Source organism: Propithecus coquereli, unplaced genomic scaffold (assembly GCF_000956105.1).
Source record: "Propithecus coquereli isolate 6110/MARCELLA unplaced genomic scaffold, Pcoq_1.0 Scaffold49, whole genome shotgun sequence".
In the NCBI taxonomy this organism is placed as follows: domain Eukaryota; kingdom Metazoa; phylum Chordata; class Mammalia; order Primates; family Indriidae; genus Propithecus; species Propithecus coquereli.
In genome coordinates, this window is record NW_012150729.1 from 3,555,969 (window position 1) to 3,576,158 (window position 20,190).

General features: G+C 35.7%; 1 protein-coding gene across 1 annotated transcript in view; it reads right to left on the reverse strand.

Annotated features, from left to right (window-relative positions):
• KCNH7 (potassium channel, voltage gated eag related subfamily H, member 7) overlaps window positions 1-20,190 on the reverse strand; it is a 554,351-nt gene that overhangs the window by 155,076 nt on the left and 379,085 nt on the right. The window contains exon 3 of the mRNA XM_012655830.1: window positions 3,916-4,071. Coding sequence (XP_012511284.1) covers window positions 3,916-4,071 — 156 coding nt within the window. The remainder of the gene's footprint in view (window positions 1-3,915; window positions 4,072-20,190) is intronic.

Here is a 20,190-nt window from a genome sequence, read left to right on the forward strand (position 1 = left end):
AAAAAAAAAAAAAAAAACCCTTCTGCATAATAAAAATCATGAAAAAATAAATGCAAATTATTTTCTGAGGAAGCTATTTGCAATTTATTTTACAAATTGATAATATAAAGAAAGAAACAATAGAAAATGTGTATGAGAAATGGATAGTTCACAAAACAATAAATGTCCATACTTTTTAAATATATGAACTTTACTCATAATAAGAGAAATATAAATGAAAACTACTTGAGGTGTTATACTTCTCACCTGTCATGACAAAAATCAGGAAGACTGATTCTGACTCACTTTGTAGCATGGCTTTGAGGAAAAGAGCTAATATATTGCTGTTGGAAGTGTAAAATGGTACAAACCATATGGAGTGAAATTTGTCAGTATCTGAAAAGATTACATGTGCATTTACCCTTAAACCCAGGAATCCCACTTATTGGACTATGAAGATAACTTGTCCAAGAATATTCATATACACATATGAAAATACATATGCACAATTCACTCTGGCATTACGTGTGATAGCCAAAGTTTGGAAACTACTTAAATGTCCGTCAGTAGGGGACTGCTTGAATAAATTATGGTATATCCAAGTCGAATGGCTTCCAAAGCAGCCAATAAATTCTGTAATGTGCCAAAGGGTAACATCAGCTATGGCTTTCTTATATAAAACATTTGACTTCAAATGTAAAGATATTTTGAGAACTGAATCAAAATGAAGACTGTATTAAAATTGCTACAGTAACAATTAATAAACCAATAAAACGTTCTTTGGAAATAAAATTATTAATTAAAATGTTTATACCCCCATAATATTCTGAAATTTAAAAATAAAAAAATTTTAAATGGAGAAAAAATAAAAGAGATGAAAATTTTCAAGAAGTAAATAATTATAGAAACAGAGGAAATTTCTAAAATATCCTAAAAACCTACTTTGTGCAATTCTATTAAAATGAATTTTAAAAATCTACATGAAATAAATAATTTCTAGGGAAATAAAATTTAGCAAAACAGACACTAGTTAAGATTGATAATTTGAGTAGACCAATTTCTAAGGAAGAAAAAGAAACTTGTCAAAGAGCCACTACACAAATAAGTACTACAAATAATGACCTAGATGATGTCACAGGAGAATCACACCTGACTTTTAAAGTCTAGATAATCCCCAAACTATTTAAATGGTTCCATAGCATAAAAAATAGAGAAGAAACTCCAAATTATTTTTGATGTAATTTATAACATTGATACCAACACCTGAGAAAATGCACATATATGGGCAAAAATTACAAACCAATCTCCCTAAAGAATACTGACGCAAAATGCTAAATTAATATTAGTTAAGAGAAACCAATAGCATATTTCAAAATGAAATGCATTGTGTCCAAATGTGGCTTCTTCCAGGGATACAAGAATGGTTCCATGTTAGTAACTCCATTTATAAAATTTACCATAAAAATAAGGAAAAGAATAGCGTACTCAGTTCCACAGATGCTTAAAAAAAATTTTACAATTCTCAGCACCCATTCTTAATAAAAATAAGTCAATTGAAACTTCCTTAAAATTATAAAGCACACACAACTCAACCCACATGCCACCAGTTGAATCAATGGTGGAATTGGAAACAATGTTGACATTCAAGCAAAGTCAGGGCCAAGGCATGATGATCAGCATTCATTTATTGTTAATGGTACATTAGAGGTAATAGCTGGCTTATTTATTTATTTATTTATTTATTTATGACAGAGTCTTGCTCTGTCGCCCTGGGTAGAGTGCAGCGTTGTCATCATAGCTCACTGCAACCTTAAACTCCTGGGCTAAAGTGATCCTCCTGCCTCAGCCTCCTGAGTAGCTGGGCCTACAGGCACATCTACGCCCAGCTCATTTTTCTATTTTTATTAGAGACACGGTCTCACTCTTGCTCAGGCTGGTCTCAAACTCCTGAGCTCAAGTAATCCTCCCACCTCGGCCTCCCGGAGTGCTAGGATTACAGGCATGAGCCACTGCGCCAAGCCTAGCTGGTACATTTAGATAAAACTATTAAACATATAGAAATTAGAAAGGAAAATGTAAAACAATCTCTATTTTATATGATAGAATACTTGAAAAACTCATGAGAGTCAATGTACAAAACACTGAAATCTTAGAGAATTCATTAAGATGGTTGGATGTAAAATTAACATATTCAGAAAAAAATAGTTGCCTTTACAAGAAGATAGAACAAAAGAGAGGATCCCATACATAATAACAGCAACAACCGCGACAACAAAAAGTTAACTGCCAAGGAGCAAAGTGAACGAGTGAGGAAAATTTTAAAACACTCCAGAAAGACACAAAAATTGGACTTAAAAAATGAAAATATATACCATCTTTTTGGATAGAATGACTGAACATCATAAAGATATGCATTCTCCTCAGGTTAATCTACATCAGTAATATGAATCCAATAAAAATATTAAAAGGATTTATTATGGATCTAGGAAAGTTGTTTCTACAGTTGATATGGAAAATTAATAAAAAAAACCCAAAACCCCTAAAAATTATTATCAATCAAAAGGGTGCATACTGTGTCATACATTAATTATATATGTAAAACAGTATGATTCTGAAGGTTAATCTACATCAGTAATATGAATCCAATAAAAATATTAAAAGGATTTATTATGGATCTAGGAAAGTTGTTTCTAAAGTTGATATGGAAAATTAATAAAAAAAACCCAAAACCCCTAAAAATTATTATCAATCAAAAGGGTGCATACTGTGTCATACATTAATTGTATATGTAAAACAGTATGATTCTGAAGGATAAACAGATCACAGAACAGAATAGAAAGTACAGAAATAGACTCACGCATACAAGGAAATTGAGTATGTAATAAAGGTGGCATTTTAAATTATTGGTGAAAAGATGGACTTTTTAATAAATGATGTTAGAACGAGAGCCATTGATAACAAAGATAAATTAACTTTATACCTTACACTATATGCCAACATAAACTTAAATGGAACAGAGATCTTAAAATATGGAATTATACGAGTTCTAGAGGAAAAAAAGTGAATTTATTTTCAACCTTAGAGTGGTGAAAGCTTTTCTAATTATGACTCAAAAACTCAGAAGAAACAAAGAAAAAGGTTGGTAAATTTAGCCACATTACAAAAAAAAAAAAAAAAACCCTTCTGCATAATAAAAATCATGAAAAAATAAATGCAAATTATTTTCTGAGGAAGCTATTTGCAATTTATTTTACAAATTGATAATATAAAGAAAGAAACAATAGAAAATGTGTATGAGAAATGGATAGTTCACAAAACAATAAATGTCCATACTTTTTAAATATATGAACTTTACTCATAATAAGAGAAATATAAATGAAAACTACTTGAGGTGTTATACTTCTCACCTGTCATGACAAAAATCAGGAAGACTGATTCTGACTCACTTTGTAGCATGGCTTTGAGGAAAAGAGCTAATATATTGCTGTTGGAAGTGTAAAATGGTACAAACCATATGGAGTGAAATTTGTCAGTATCTGAAAAGATTACATGTGCATTTACCCTTAAACCCAGGAATCCCACTTATTGGACTATGAAGATAACTTGTCCAAGAATATTCATATACACATATGAAAATACATATGCACAATTCACTCTGGCATTACGTGTGATAGCCAAAGTTTGGAAACTACTTAAATGTCCGTCAGTAGGGGACTGCTTGAATAAATTATGGTATATCCAAGTCGAATGGCTTCCAAAGCAGCCAATAAATTCTGTAATGTGCCAAAGGGTAACATCAGCTATGGCTTTCTTATATAAAACATTTGACTTCAAATGTAAAGATATTTTGAGAACTGAATCAAAATGAAGACTGTATTAAAATTGCTACAGTAACAGACTATCACGAGCATTGTACACATGTTGCCTTTTACTTACGGTTTACAGTTTTGACTGGTAATATTGGGTTTACCCTCTCTGGGGAGGCAGCATTTTTATCATCCGACACATATTCAAAATTAATGATGAACATCATGGCCACGCCTTCTTGGTTTTTCACTGGAATTATGTGAGTGTTACAAATGAAAGTGGACCCTAAGGAGATGAAAAATGAATATTAGTCAAAAACATACCTTTATTTTGAAATACCAGTAATATTAAAATTGAAATACACTCCATACAGAATTTCCTATCTTAAATGGTCATGGAAATTCAATAAAAATAATTTGATTTTATAATTCACAGTTAATTGCATATATAAACTGTTCATAAGTTTTGCCAGAAGGACTTTAGAGGAAAATTCAGTTACTGCTACGTTGTACAAAAACAGAAGTATCGAATCTCATTTGCTTTTACACCCATCCCTGTAATAGTTAATATTTTAAAAAAATATATATTCTTTAACTTTCTGGAAATATAATTCTTAGCCTTTCCTTATATATTTTGGTTAAATCTAAATCTATTAAAATACATCTGTATAAACAATGAAGATATCTCATTTTGTGTGAACTTGATTTTAGCATTAAGCAAATTATGCCCTTTTTCTCTTCTTATTTCTTTGATGTAAAATAGAAAATTATTGCCTCTGTCTTACATATATTCCAAAAATTCTTTCCTTTTTTATACAAAATATGCACCACGAATTATAATGGTTTTTTTTTTTGGTTTTTAATCTGTTAGAAAATAAGAACAAAATTTTGTCTATATTATTGTGTTAATTTGATATCTTCAACCAAGACCATGATATTCTTCTAGAAGCAGAATTACACTGCTAATAAGATATACTTTATTGTAATCATCTGGAAAGGAAATGGACAAAGGGAAGACTCAGTTTATAATCAACCACCACTATCCATCCTCCAACAGAAACCCAAAGATCCGAAATTTAGAGCATAAAATTGAGAAGTTGATTTCTTTCAAGTCAACTGACTTCTAACTGACTCCTTGGCACTGACTTCTAGTATTCCCTCAAAGCAGCCTGCGCAAATCTTTACCCTCTAAATACTAATATTCTCTTTAGTCAGGGTAATGGAAATCTCATAGGCTAGAGATTTGAGTTACAAATAAAGTATTGTATTTTTAAAATGCAAAACCTCAGAAAGCATTCTTAATCATTCAGGAAATAGTCTCTATTTTGCTTTCTTTTCTCACAACTAGCTGAGACCATCTCGAATCTTGAGGAGAGTGATGGTTCAATATACAGGCAAGAGCAGGTTGGGAGCAAAGTTGGGCTGGCACGAAACTTCAGAAGATGTAAGGAAGTGCCAGGACACTTGGAGGCTGGGACCAGGGACAATGGCAACAGCTGAAGAATGTAGTTGGGAGCCCCCACATCTGCAAAGGCCAGTGGATATTAGTATTTCAAAATGGTGTCCTATGTAAGCTCTAAATATTAACAACAAGTAGGAGAAACTCTTTCCTTTCTTCTGATGCCTGAATCTTGGCTACTGCTGCTAGAGTTGAGAACAAAGGTTATAACTGATATTGCTATAGCTTGAAGATTTCAAGCTACAGGAACACAGGAAAAGGCTTTTGAGGGTGGGCCTAGAGACCTAATTATTCATGAAATTGTTTTTATGAGTAAATATGTTCCAATTTCCAAAGAATTGATTTACAATACAATTTTAGAACACAGACTCTTTGTAAGTTGGGGATACCTATGTGCTATTAATAGCTATAATTCAGATTAATAGCTATGTGCTATTAATAGCCTCTCAAATTTGAAATGTGGAGGACTTTATTTATAACTAATTTCACATTTTCTATAAATGTGACAATGGTTTTATAGATGTTGGAAAATATCCTTTAGGAATGGCATGCTTTACCTTCAGTTACTAGCTATATCTTCTTTATTTATGGTAAATGTTTTTAGTATTAGTTTTATCAGAAAAACTTGTATATACAGGTAATTTTTGATGTATAATTTTAGTAGAGCCAGAGATGATCATTTCGTCTAGAAAAACAAGTCTCTGAGGTTAGAATGGAAGACAATGAAACATGAGATTTCACTTTATAATTTATCTTTCTCGAACTACCTAATTTCACATTTTCTATGAATATGGCAATGGTTTATAGATGTTAGAAAAAGTGCTTTAGTTAAGGCATGCTGCACCTTCATTTTTCAGCTATATCTTCAATTTATTTAATGAAATAGCTAGAGCACTTGTAATAGTTTCCATGGTAACAAACGGGATGACTTTAGTAAACAGAAAATAAACAATTTAAGACTCTTCCGTTAGACCTAAAAATAGCAGTGCTTCAGGCCAGGCATCACAATACACACTGGTTAAACAGACAGTCTGAGGAGATGCTAGAAATAGCCATCATGTACTTACTTTCCTAATGAACCAAAATACATATTGATTTTACCACTTAAAACGACATTTCCTGGATCATTTAGAATATTATTGTGAATTTGTAGATTTGTTATTCAGCAGTTTCAAATATTTCAACATTTGGAATATACTGTTGATTGTAAAACAAAACAGAAAACATGAGGTTTTGATAAATCAATCAATAAAAGATGTAGGGAGAGAGATCTAATAGGTTTGTAATAGAATAGAGTAATTTTGCTTTCAGTAGTAAGGGACAAAATCATGTCTTTCAATATAAATGCTTGTACATTTACTGTCTAGTATAAAACATCATAAAATTATAGTGTTTTAGAAAAAAGTTCAGCTATATGCATTGGCTCCACAACATATTAAATAAGTGTAATTAATCTGGTATTTATTACCCACTATCATTGCTTCCTATAAGTTTCTATTAAGCAATATATCTTCTCTGAAATCAACCGAAGACTCATATTTACATGCTTTTCTTTTTAGTTTTGTGATTTAATATCTCCATCAATCTTGCATAGCCTTCTGAAAGGCAGACTATGAAAGGAGATACATGGAATTTAGAAGAGGAGAAGAATAGAATACATTTTACAGAGCAAAAATATTTTAGCTTGCATAATTATACAAACTCCAAGTTCTGTCAAGGTACTACTTTTGTAAAGTGACATTATCCTAAAAAGTTATCACAATGTGCTCCTAAATATTTTTTTTTTAATGCAACATTAGGAGCAAGAGTGATGGAAACATAATCTAGCAAACATTAACCTAGCAATGAAGAAAAATAGACTCATTTAATAATGTAGAAGTAAGAGAATTAAAGAAATCTAGAAAAAAGTTCAGATCTTATTAAAATTAATCTTTTTTTTGGAGTCTCGCTCTGTTGCCCGGGGTAGAGTGCCACAGCGTCAGCCTAGCTCACAGCAACCTCAAACTCCTGGGCTTAAGCAATCCTATTGCCTCAGCCTCCCGAGTAGCTGGGACTACAGGCATGTGCCACCATGCCCGGCTTACTTTTTCTATATATTTTTAGTTGTACAGATAATTTCTTTCCATTTTTTAGTAGAGACTGGGGTCTCACTCTTGCTCAGGCTGATCTCAAACTCCTAAGCTCAAGCAATCCTCCCGCCTCGGCCTCCCAGAGTGCTAGGATTACAGGCGTGAGCCACTGTGCCGGCCCTAAAATGAATCTTTCATTAGAATGATCTTGTTAAAATGAATCTTACATTCAAATGAAATAGTGTTTGTTAAGAAGCCACTTATTTACAATAAAATCCATTATTTATAAACTTATACATACAATTGTATTTATATTAGTTAGACTCAGGTTCATTTTCATGTTTTGTCTTCTGAGTGAAAACATTCCTTAAGTGGGAAAGGCGTTTAGGGGGAACAGTGCTCATTTTAAATAAAATTTCTAGAATGTGTAAATTTTAACTTTAGCCATACAGCAAGCAAACTCAAGGTACGCTGAATAATTATGAACATTATTCCTTTATTAATAAATTTGTGGCATACACCTAGTTGCATTTTAAAATAACATGCCAGGCAGGTGACAGGGTGAGACCTTGTCTCAGAAAAAAAAATGCCAGGACTCCCCCTTTTGAACTGCTTTACATGTGTTTTATTCTACTGCCTGTGGTTTGTGTGTGCAGGGCATCCTGTATCTTGCAGGAACAGTGTAGAAGCCAATGTAACTTAGCAGTGTGATGGTTGTGGGATAGGGCAAAGAAAGGAGAGTAGAGAAGGCCAAAGGGGAAGCCAGGGGCCACACCACAGAGGCGGCCAAGGCATGGATCTGAAACTTTTCTCTGATTAGACAGGAAAGGATTGAAGAGTTTTATGCAGAGCATTGGCATAATTTGACTTGAAACTATCCCTTTCATGTGATTGTGGAGAATAGCTTGCAGGGGAGGCCAGGATGGAAGCAGGGAAGCCAGTTAGGAAAACATGTCAACGAGAGTGGTTTGAACCAAGGGGGTGTTGCTGAAGGTGGTAAGAAGGGTTCTGCTTGAGATGTTTTGAAGGCAAAGCTAATAGGATTTGCTGATATATTGGATGGGCTAGGATGGGAGAGAGGTTCCAGGTGACTCCAAATATGGTAATTGAAGAACTGGAAAAATGGAGACACCATTTATTAAAACAGGAAAGCCTGTGGGAGTGGGTAGCTTTGGGGATTGTGTAAATCCCTAGGTTTTGAGTATGATAACTTTGAAATTGCTTATTAGATATTAAATGGAGTTGTGAAGAAGGCAGTTAGATACAGGAGGCTGCAAGTCAGTTCAGGGATTGGTCCAAGCCGGGAATATGAATTTGGAAATTGTTAGGGAATGCATTATATGTAAAGACTGGATGAAGTCACCCAGGGAATAAATGCAGATGGAACAGTCTGGGGCCTGAGTCCAGAGGCACTACAGCATCAGAGAAGGGAAGATGAAGAAGAACTGGCAAAGATTGGGTAGGAGCAGACAGTGAGGTGGAAGAAAAATCAAGATTGTGGTATTCCGGGGGCTAGGAAAAGGAAGTGTTTCAAAGGAGGGTATGATCAACTGTGTGAATATCGTTGACAGGCACCGTGGGGACTGAGAAAAGATCATGGAGTTACAGTTACTTCTTCAGGAGAAATTTTGTTAGATTAGTGGCTATAAAGCTGTTTGGAATGCATTCAAGAGTGAATGAGAGTAGAGGAAGTGAACATAATTATAGAAAATTCTTTGGAGGAGTTTTACCGAATTAGATTAACTGAAACCTGTGGCGGTAGCAGGAAAAAATTTTAATGTGATGGGATCTTGCTTTTTTAAATTAGACATACTGTAGTATATTTATTAATATATACAAGTAGATTGATATTTTTTTACAAATAATTCCATTCCAAATTGTGGTTGCATAAAGTCCCACTATTTAGCAAGGCTCAAGAAAAGTCTAAATCCATTTCAAGATATAGTAATTTTCTAATATTTGTTCTCTTGGCCAAATGCGACTCACTTCAGTGTTAATTGATTTCCCACGTACATAGAATCTGTATGAAATAGTGTATATAGCCTATTGCTTGAGAGTACCAGCTCTCCAATCAGATTGTCTGAATCTGGATCCTGTCTTCATCCTTTACCTGCTGAGTAAATCTCTGGCAATTTACTAAAGATCATGGTACCTCAGTTTACTCATCTGTACACTGGGGATAATCTCTATTTCATAGAATTGTTTTGGGGATCAAATGAGTTAATACTTGAAATAGTGGGTAAACTTTCTTCAAAGATTCAATGATGCAATAGAATCCTTCAACTTTTAAGGAGCTTGACAGGAACTCATCAGCTTAATCCTCTTGTCTTCTGATGAGAAGGTACATCAAGTAGCAACTTAAGTGGGGGTGGGGACTTAGCAGAAGGGAGGCCCTTTTATCATGTAAAGTCTAAAATGTGTCTCCTTAACTTTTCAGTGAGGAGGGGACCCTTGGTTTATTTCTTATATTTCTCCTGTCCCTGTGGATTGTCTCGTTGCCTTTAAAAAGCACACTGTATACCAGGTATCTTTCATGACAGCAGAACTCGGCTCCACTGGGCAAGCTTCCTAGTCAGTAGAATTTGGTATGCAGCAGAAATGTGTGAAACAATCAGTATTTCTGGACTTGCTCTAGGTTCCATGATCAGGATTTGAAAGCACATTTCAGGAAGAAGGGTAATGCCAATAGCTAACGTTTATTAGGTGCCAGTCACTGTTTTGAGGGCTTTACGTGACTTACTGTAATATCATTTACATTCTCATAGAAACTTAATGATGATGGTATGATTATCATCCCCATTATGCAGATGTAAAGTGAGCCATACATATAGTTTCTCCTCTCTCCTGGTCTTGGGGCACTTCGTGTCACTTCTGTGATTAGGACAGAATGTTTGGGTTCCAATTCCTTCATCATGGCAAGATTCTAAATTCCATGATTTTTGGATGAGGTGTATTCTAAGAGATTTTTATGTTTTATAAGTTATTGCCTGAAAATTAAAACTCTTCCCACCCCTTTCTCTCAGTCTTGCCCATTTCTGCAGCACTCCTGGCTCAGGCAGAATTCGCTTCTCCTGCCAACTGGGAGGCACAAAGGCATTATTTACTTGCCCAGCCTGTCCCCTGATCCACATTTCTTTGTAATCTATTCTGCCTTATACTGGCTCATGACCATTTCTCATCTACTCTTCTTAAAAAAAAAAAAAAAAAAAATTAGCTTAGGGCTTTCTAAGCTGATATTTCAAAGAATAGGGATGCTCTATTCTGTTCCTTGGGTCCCTACATATTATTCTTACTATAAGCATTAACAACTGCATAATTAAATAATGAAATCATGGCTCCTATTTTCTGAATATCTTCTATGTGGTACGTGTTTCTCGTGAGAAAACTTTGTCTCAAGAGAAGCTTCTAAAGCAAGTAGCAGAACCAGGGTTGGAACTCGGACCTTCCAGCATTCACTCTTTCCTCTGCATTAGTGTTTCCCAAAGAATGAGTTGTTAATAGATGTTACTGGCAAGGGCTTGCTGTAATTAATCCAATTTAGGAAATGTCCTCCTTTAGGAGATGCTCAGTGCATATTAGTGTAATAGAGATTTTGAGAAATTCTGCAAAAACAAACAAATTTACTTTGTTCTATGTAGCATTTTCCAAATTTACTTGACTCTGAAGTCCTGTTTTAGAGAAATTTGTGATAACATCTAGCTCCTTGAAATGTCTTTGAGAAATATTGAATTGTGTCGTGCTCCCTCCCTGTTTCAAAGACACCCTTCTGAGAGGGAGGAAAGTAAATATCATAGGTCACCTAGGTGCTTACTGGAGAGGGACAAAGGACAGGGAACAAAGGGCTGAGCCAGGAAAGGAAAGGGAATGCCAAAGGTCACTGTCACCTATTTAGTATGTTTTGCTTGGTATTGGTTCTGGTCTGAGCTTTCAAAAATCCAATTAAAATAGCATTGTCATATTTGATCACTTATCTTGCAGCAATGATTTTCTCATAAACTTGTTCTAAGTTAAAAGGTTATTGCTAAATAAAATATGATAGTTTCTCATATCCCAGGACCAATTCATACTACTTTACAGAGATCAGGTCTTATAACATCAAAGCCCTAATTCTATAATCCATTAATATTCTGCACCAGAAATTTTATGAGAAAACTCTGGCATAGTCAAGGAAATATTTTTGACAGTGTTTCCTCAGGAGTTCTTCCTTTTCAAACTATGAGTATATGTGAATTTATAATTATTTGTTGTCTATCACTCCTTTCCATTGACATATTCTATGTTAGCATTTCTGCTCAGGTATTAGGTTCTCTTCATACTTATAAATTTGATTATTGGAAAAAGCAAGTTCAGCTCTTTTTTATATTTGATAAGCCATGGATAAATTATCTGGTGATTGAAATTAGGAAGAAAAACTCTCACACATTGTCTGACTCATAAATCAGCTGTAGTCTCTTAAAATGCACTATGAGGATTACCCACTTCTCAGCTCAGGTTTCCGTTTAATTCTGGAACTTTGTGGATTGAATTAGTGTAGTAGGAAATTTGAGTGTTAGAACAAGTTAAGGCTGATTCACAATGTTGCACTCAGTCTCCAGGCAAACTGGGTCTACATTTATGATCAGGAAGTTTGTGGCATGTTAGTGACAATTTTTAATACTTTGCATTTTTTGATATTCAAGGAAATATTTGGTTATTTGGTTCAAATCTTTTTTTTCACAAGATGTATTAATGTTCCCAAGCCTCAAATATACTTAAAGCAGGTCCCCCGCCACCGCCCACACCAAACTGCCGTTTGTTCAGTCAAATTGCGTTAACAATGAACTGATTGAGCTGACTCAGAATACGAGCAAATCTGCATGTTGCCATGGTATGTGCACACCATTGTCAAAGTCAAAACACAATGAGAATCCTGGGGCTAGGCCCCAACTGTGTGGATGCTGTAGCTAACTGAGGCGCTACATGGCTGCATGCATGGCATGCTTTGTTCATGATGTCTGTGTGATTGTCAAAAGGAACCATACATTTTGATCTCATTATGTTTGCTACTTTGGAGCAGGGACAAAAGTTACAAATGATGTGAATCTATTTCCTATCTTAGAATGAGTAAAACATATTTTCAATTAATACAATTTAAGAAGAACATGTTGGGTACCCACTGTGTACAAGGTACTGTACCAGAAATTGGAGGAATTACAAACATGACTAAAAACAGGGATTTTGTTTATTAAAAAACAAAAGCAAACAAACAAAAAACAACAACCAAACAAAAAGAATCCACTCATGGGAGTGTGATGGAGTGTCTGGTGAGAGGACAAGTAATTCCTCTCAGGAAACTGGACGATTTCATGAAGGAAGCTAGGTCTTCAATGATGGTGACAGGTAGAAAGTGGGAGAAGTGGCACCACAGGCTGAGGAAAAGTGTGGTGACTCCGCAGCTTCCGGAACAACCCGGTGACTTCCAGGACAACCAATTTAATTGTCCCCAGGCCTCCTACTTCTGATTTTGATCATAGCTAACTTTTATTAAAAAATTGTTCTGTGCTGGTTATTATGCTGAAACCTTTACAAGCTTTTCAGTCCTTTGTGTGTGATCCTCATGAGAACCTTAAGAAAGTACGTACGCTAAATATCCTCATTTTATATAAGTGGATCTTGAGATGGGAAAAGAATAAGTGACTTCCCCCAAGTCACACAGCTCTTGTAGGAGAGTCAGGATTCTGATCTAAATGGTCTTAATGTATGCCAAGGTCTTCACACAACCTAGTGAGGCATTTGTACCTATTCATAGGTGGTAGGAATGACCTACGTCACACAGAGCTCCATCTATATCCTTCCATAGCTCGACTTCAGCACACATCTTCAGGATTCTCTACTTCACCCAGCATAGAAAAAAGCACAATTTAAAACAACAACAAATTATCGAAAGTGGCTCAGCCCTCTTCTGAGAGTCCTCTGCAATGGGTGTAGAGACCTTACTGAGGTGTATATTAGGTTCTTTAGGTATGTCAGGGACACAAGTGATAGAAGCAGTAAAAGGTGAGAGTGAAGGTATTTCTCTAGGTAGCTCAGCCCTCTCTTCCTTTCACAAAAGTTCCTATTTCTGTTTGACCATTGTAAATTGGGATTTTTATTTTTATTTTAATTCCAACACTATTTTTACAGAATAGCAGAGGGAGCAGAAAGGATGTCCTGGAAAACTAGTGACAATAGGGCTTTTTCTTCCTATTGGTGGTCTCCTATTTAGCATGGTCCAGCTTTAGCGGGGAATACGCTTCCAGGCTGTGACACCAGGCCTCGGGGCATATGGCTACCGCAGATGTTCCCTGTTCCCTAAGGCTGCCAGAGGCATGAGCCTGCCGCAGATGCCTGATGGCAGGGATTGCTTTGCAATGCCTCATCTTGCTTGGATGTAGTTTTCCAAAGGTGGCTGCACAGCAAGAAGGAGAGACGTTTCATTTCAAGTTTCCACAGACCACCTTTATTGTTGCTTTTGTGTCCTATCCGTATCAGGATTCATGGCCTAACCTAGTGCCTTTTCTAAATAACAGGGCAGTGACCGCTATGGTCCAGCTATACACTGAGACCACAGAGACAGATGATTTGTTCACACAGCAGCACACATTGATCTGAGTGGCAGGACGTATTCCATGTGTCCATGAGAGGCTGCGTGTGTCGTGGTTAAGTCTGAAGCTTCTGCATCAGATTGTCAGGGGTTGATTCCTAGGTCTGCCACTTCCCAGTGTCCGATCTTAGAATAAGTTACTTAACTGCTCTGAGACTCAGATTTTTCCCATCTGTAAAATGGAGTTGATAATGTTACCCGCTTCATGGAGTTATTGAGAGGATTCAAGGAGCCAACATCTACAAAAAGCTTAAAACATTGCCTTGTACATTGAGAAAGTGTGAGTGTCATTATCATAAAGAAAACATCAAAGAATAATTTTGAGTTCTGTAGCCAGTAAGTCCTTGACTGAAAGACAGATCCCGATCTTTTTTTTTTACTGGAGAGGGGGGCAAAATGTGCTTGCAGTATACCCATTTCCCTTGTGAACATCCAACTGCCTACCATATTTCTGGTCCTATTAACGTGTAGATACAGTTGCCTCCCTAGACCTTTCCTCTAGTTCTGAACTTTTCCTGAGTGTCATCCCTTATAAAAATTTACCAGTCCAAATATTTGTCTGAGAGTCTTGCTTAAATACTTCCTGACTTCAGAGATACATGGGGCTTAATTTTCAGATAAGAGAATAAATCTCAGCTTTGGGTATGAGAATTTTTATAGGTAATCTCTATGCTCCTCTGCTTTTACCCATAACTAGAAATACGTTGGATATAAAAGCTGGGGTTAATTCCATCGGCTGAAGGTTAAGCCTTTAGGTCTCTAAACAGGAACTTTCATCCAAACACCAATGGCTCCTTATTTTTGCCTGATGACTTTGAAGCTGATCAGTGAATGTGTCAGCATGTTACCTCTCTTAGGTAAGCTAAGTCCGCTTAATAAGAACTTTCTGGAGATAAAGTGCTATATCAATCACGGAAGTTTCTCTAAAGACGGAAATTTCAGGCACTATAGTAAGCCACTGGGAGAGACTTTCCAATGTCAGTGGTGACTTTTATAACCCCTCAAACAGTAAGGAAGAACTGAAAAAAATTAGAATGAAAATACTGGTAAGATTACAACAGACATTATAAAACCACTAGCAAGGCTGATGTTTCATATATTGTATTTGAGAAGAAAGAAATTAACACTTTTAAGATGAGAAGAATTAATTGCCTTGATTAAAACTCTTTAGACTAAAAGAATTAATTTTTCGTAGATTCCTTTTCCTTATCATCATTGTAAATTGCTAGGGACAAAGAAAGCAGATAACGTTATAGCATCAGTGCTAATATAAATAAGGAAGGAGCCAACATTTGGTCATCTAGTAACATTACTGGGAAAATATAGTAAGATGGCCCTGCACCAACATTTCAGTTGACAGGAAGACACTGATTTGATTTCATTGGTATTTTTTAAGATATTGCTGTTTCTAAGAACTGCACCTGAGAAACAATAAGTATTTCAGAGTCTGTATGTGGATTTTATGGAAGGCTTCCCAGAGAGGTGAATCAAGTTTCATCTTAATGGGGAATATATAGATATTTCCAAATGAATTTCAGGAACCAAGGTGGTATGGAATGCTTGGCAAAATACTGGGGCATTGAATGGTATTTCAGAGCCTGGCTTCAGGAAAAATAATTGAACAGTGTCACATGTTGCTCCTAAGGTGTAATCTCTCTAGGAAGGAATTGAGATGGTGGTATAAATACCAATGTATTTCTGCTGGGTTGCTTCAGTTTGCCCTTTGATGTTCACTTTCCATCCCTCTACTCCTGCTCAGAACAGATGCTACAAAGATTTCCTTACTTTCTGACTGCCAGTTGGGTTTCAGCCAATGGAGATTTCTGGCAAGAAATTGGAGGAAGGGAGGAGAGTGATGTTGGAATATTTATTCCCCTGACTCTAACCCTGTGGGATTGCAGTGGGTTGGTTGCATCTTTCACTAAAGTTCACAGTTTCTGTTACCCTCAGCACAAAACTGTGTCTCAGGGTCCCAGTAATATCATTCCTTCTGCTTTTCCCTTCAAATAGCTCTCCACTCACTGTCACTGTGTCCAGGGACACAGCACCATTCCTTGTTGCTTCTCTTAAACCCTATCTGAATTGTTGTAAATATTAATAGTATTTTCATTAACTTTCCTCAAATTACCCATTTCGGGTATTCCAAATTGTTTAGATTCTAAATCACACAGGATAAAAGTATTACTAGACAAGGAAAGTAAATAGAATCTTGCTAAGTAGATATATTGTATTTAAAGAATAAAAATGTAGCAAAATACTAAGATAATGAGAATTAGCTGGATATATTCGACAAAGCAAGAAGAACCAGATAATAATAATATGGCACTATAGTTATCCCCATATAGATTGGCAGGAATCTTAATCAGGACAAAATGTGGGTGTCAGACATTTGGATAAGATTTAATTCCTTTAGAACTTCAAGGGGGATGAAATATAATAGATTTAGTTTTGTGCAGTGGTCAAGAAGAATGACAAATTACTAAACGGGTAATTTGCCATGATAAAATTCAACATTTTGGTGAAAGTGAGGGGAACTAAAAAATATTCATCAGAAGGGGAGTGTTAATGATAGAAAATAAAACAAAGAAGTGACAAAAACTGACAGAATATTTAAAACATATTTAAAAAATATCACTCGTTAACACCCCACAGAAACCTCAAAGTAATTTAAAAGCATCACAATGTATTTCCAAGAAAATAACTTGACCACAAATCATGCATGATGAAGTGGCAAAGTCATACACATGAATGAAAAACCAAATAAAAAATTAAGACTTTTTTCAAAATGAAGATATTGTGAAAGAGAATCAGGGAACTTAGAAAGAGTTGAAGGTTAAGTGTAAAGTAAAAGTAAAATTTAATATAATCTGAAGGACATTTGAAAAGAATTTATTAGCCATTAATTAAAATGGTGAGTTATCAGAAGATTAAAAAAAACAGAAGAGGTGAACTAGGAAACAAATTTGATCACTGAAAATATACTCATGGTAGAAAAGGAAACTCAGCTAAAATTTATTCTATTAGATATGGGAGAGTTTTAGAGTGAAGTTATATAAGTAGAATGTATTTTATGTATTGGACAAAAACAATATAAGTAAATCACTTCCCATAATCAATATTTAAAGTACTCAAGGTATGGTGCTGGTGCCCCAGGTATGTAATTTATTATTTTAATGATCAATGCTTGGGTTGATGTGATTCCCATAATAAGCATTTGAGAGAGAACAGATTACAGCAGCACTTCCATACCAGGCAAGCTTCTGGCATTGGTAATAAATTGTTAGGATACTAAAGTTCATTGAGAATAATAGAAAATTCTTGGTGGAAGAGTAACATTTTTATGTAAGGCAAAATCTAGCCTGTTTCATCTATTGGAGATCTTTGCATCTAAATAAAAACCAAGCAGAACCAAAATGAAAAGAAAAAGAAATAAAAACACAGAACAAAAATTGTTAGCTAACCCCTCTGGGACATTGTGGTAAGAATTTTAGTACATTCATTAAATATTTTCTAGGGGTATGAATTATCGTCTCTATTTTATAGAAGAAACAGACGAAACAGCTCCATAACTACCTTGCTAACTGGCTAAAGTCTAACGGCTATTAAGTAGAATTCAGGCACTTGCCAAGGTCTGTCTGGTTCTTAGTACCCTGTTTATTACACTAATTCATTTAGACTTTCTGAAAAAATTTACAAGATGTTTATCAGAGGTTTTAGAAGGCTTTAAATATTGAATGACAGTTCAATTTGGATAGTGTTGTACAAAGATAAGGGGGCAATTCAAAAATTTTTTAAAAAGTATTGGAATAATTGGGCATTTCTCTGGCTAGAGATCATTAACAATTTTGCTGGGCAGAATTCCACAGCGGTCCCCAGGATTTCATGCCCCTGGTATGCATAATTCCAGGTATGCATAATTCTGCATAATTCCAGTGACTGTGAAAATGATGGACTTTGACTTCCACAGTTAGTTTAAGTTATGTGGCACAGTTGACTTTAAAAAAGGGAGATTATCTAGGTGTGTTCAATGTAATCACATGAGACTTTTAAAAGCAGTGATTTTTCTCTGGCTGGTCACAGGAGAGGAAGTCAAATGTGTTCTTGCTGGCCTGGAAGAAAGCAAACATCCATGTTTGAACGGCTGGTAAGAAGGGAAGCTGCTGGGAACTGAATGTGGGGCTGAACAGAGAGCTGTAGGAAAGTGGGGACACAGTCCCACGGCCATAGGAAATGAATTCTGCCATTAACCAGTGTGTGTGGAAGAGGACCTGAGCCCAGATGAGAACTACAACCCTAGGGCGATAGCTTGATTCCATCCTCGTAAGACCCTGAGTAGAGAACCTAGCCACACTCTGCCCAGAATTCTGACTTACAGAACTGTGAGCCAATGAATGGGAATGGTCTAAAGCTACTAATTTGTGGAATCTTATTATTCAGCAATAGGAAACTAAGATATAACAAAAACTACTTCTGGGATTTGTCTCATCTGACCTTTTTGCAAAAGTTCAGGGAATTGAACAGTAAGATTATAGGAAGCTTGTGCATATAGTGCAAGTCTGATCTGTGGTGACACAGTGCATGGAGATTGAATTACATTGTATGAAATGGTAGAAGTTTCAGTATGGGCGGTAGGTAAGGCATTTGAGGAAGAATTAATACAGACGATATTTGCAAGATGATGGATGGGTCTCAACTAGGAGTTATGATTCATTAAAGAGCTACAGGGAGCATATTCATTGTTCCCTGTAGACATTAGCTTAACATGTTACTGTTGAGAATTTCTCAGCATTTTTAGGAAGGGCATTGGAAACTAACTAGAAATGAAAGGTCTGGAAAAAAATGTAATTAATTGTCTCCCAGGGCAATGTGAAGATGTAACCCTTCTTAACTAGACATTAGGAAATACATAAGTGATAGACAAGGTCCCTACATGAGCAGCTAAAATGAGCAACAGGTCAGACTTTCTTGGGAAGCACATCTTACAAATATGTCCTTTATCTTGAGAATTAAATACTGAGTTCATAAAAAATAAAGAATAAAAGGACTGAATAGAAGGTCCATTGGCAACAATCTCAGAAGATCGTTATTGGGGGGATGTTTTCCTTTCTCTTTTCTAGTGTTTCCTTCCACGTCTGGGAGTTAGATAAGTATAACACTCCTAACCCCTCTTCATGCTTTTGGTCACCATGCCCCTAGGGAGAAAGTGTGTTTCATTTGGTTGGTAAAATCAAGACAATATATTGGGAATTCTTGACTCAGTTTCCCCTTTTTACTTCTTAAGAAAAAGCCTGACCAAAGAGAGAAACTTTTCTTCTCTGCATGTCTTGAACTAGGTAGGTAATGCTGTTTTGTTCTGGGGCTCAGTATGAAGAATCATAAAGCTCTCAAATATATTAGCCATGAACTCTTCATGAACTCTATCCTAGCCTTTTTTTTGTAACAATGGTAAAAGTTTGCTCCAGAAAGTTTTGTCTTATTTTTTAACCAGTTAAAAGTTAGACATCTGCAGAGTCGTTTTTCCACGTAAGGTAACATATTCACAGGTTCTGAGGTTTAGGGCATGGACTTCTTTCCAGGGCTATAATTCAGCCTACCACAAGGAATATGTTTTATTTATGCATCTTTGTTTATAACACATCTAGAAAGAGAATAGTTCATATAACAGTGAGAATTCAAAAGCTTCTGTTAAGACATATTATATGTACATCCAAATGACTTCATGTAAAAGATCTATTGTGCCAAAACTGTCAAAATATGTATTTAATGGTAGTCATCAGTGGGGGCTCCAGAATTGCCAGATGGAGGAGGTTAGGTGTGGCAGTCAGGTTGAAAGGTCAGGGCTAGGACACTTACTTTGGAGTTGTGTTTTCATGGTAAGCTTGATATTTTTACAAGGGTTTTATTTTTATTTGGGGGCAAATTGAGATCAGGAACTAATGAGACTCTTAGAGACAAATCCTTCCCTTCTCTCTAATCAGGACAAACCCCTTTGGCTTTAGCACTACTAGTGTTCAAAAATCCTGCCTTCATGGATTGAAGAAGAGACAGGACAGGCAGGTTGGTCCTGCTGTGTGCAATTTACTTGAGGTGACATATATTGAATAAGCCTTACTCTCTATGACATTTTATCCTTTAAGTCAACTCAAAATTACTGTGCCAATGAACCTCCATTTCACTCAGTTTCTTAATACCTATGATTTGATATCTTTTACCCAAATTTGTCTTCAGATATGCATGTGTATTTGAAATTTAATA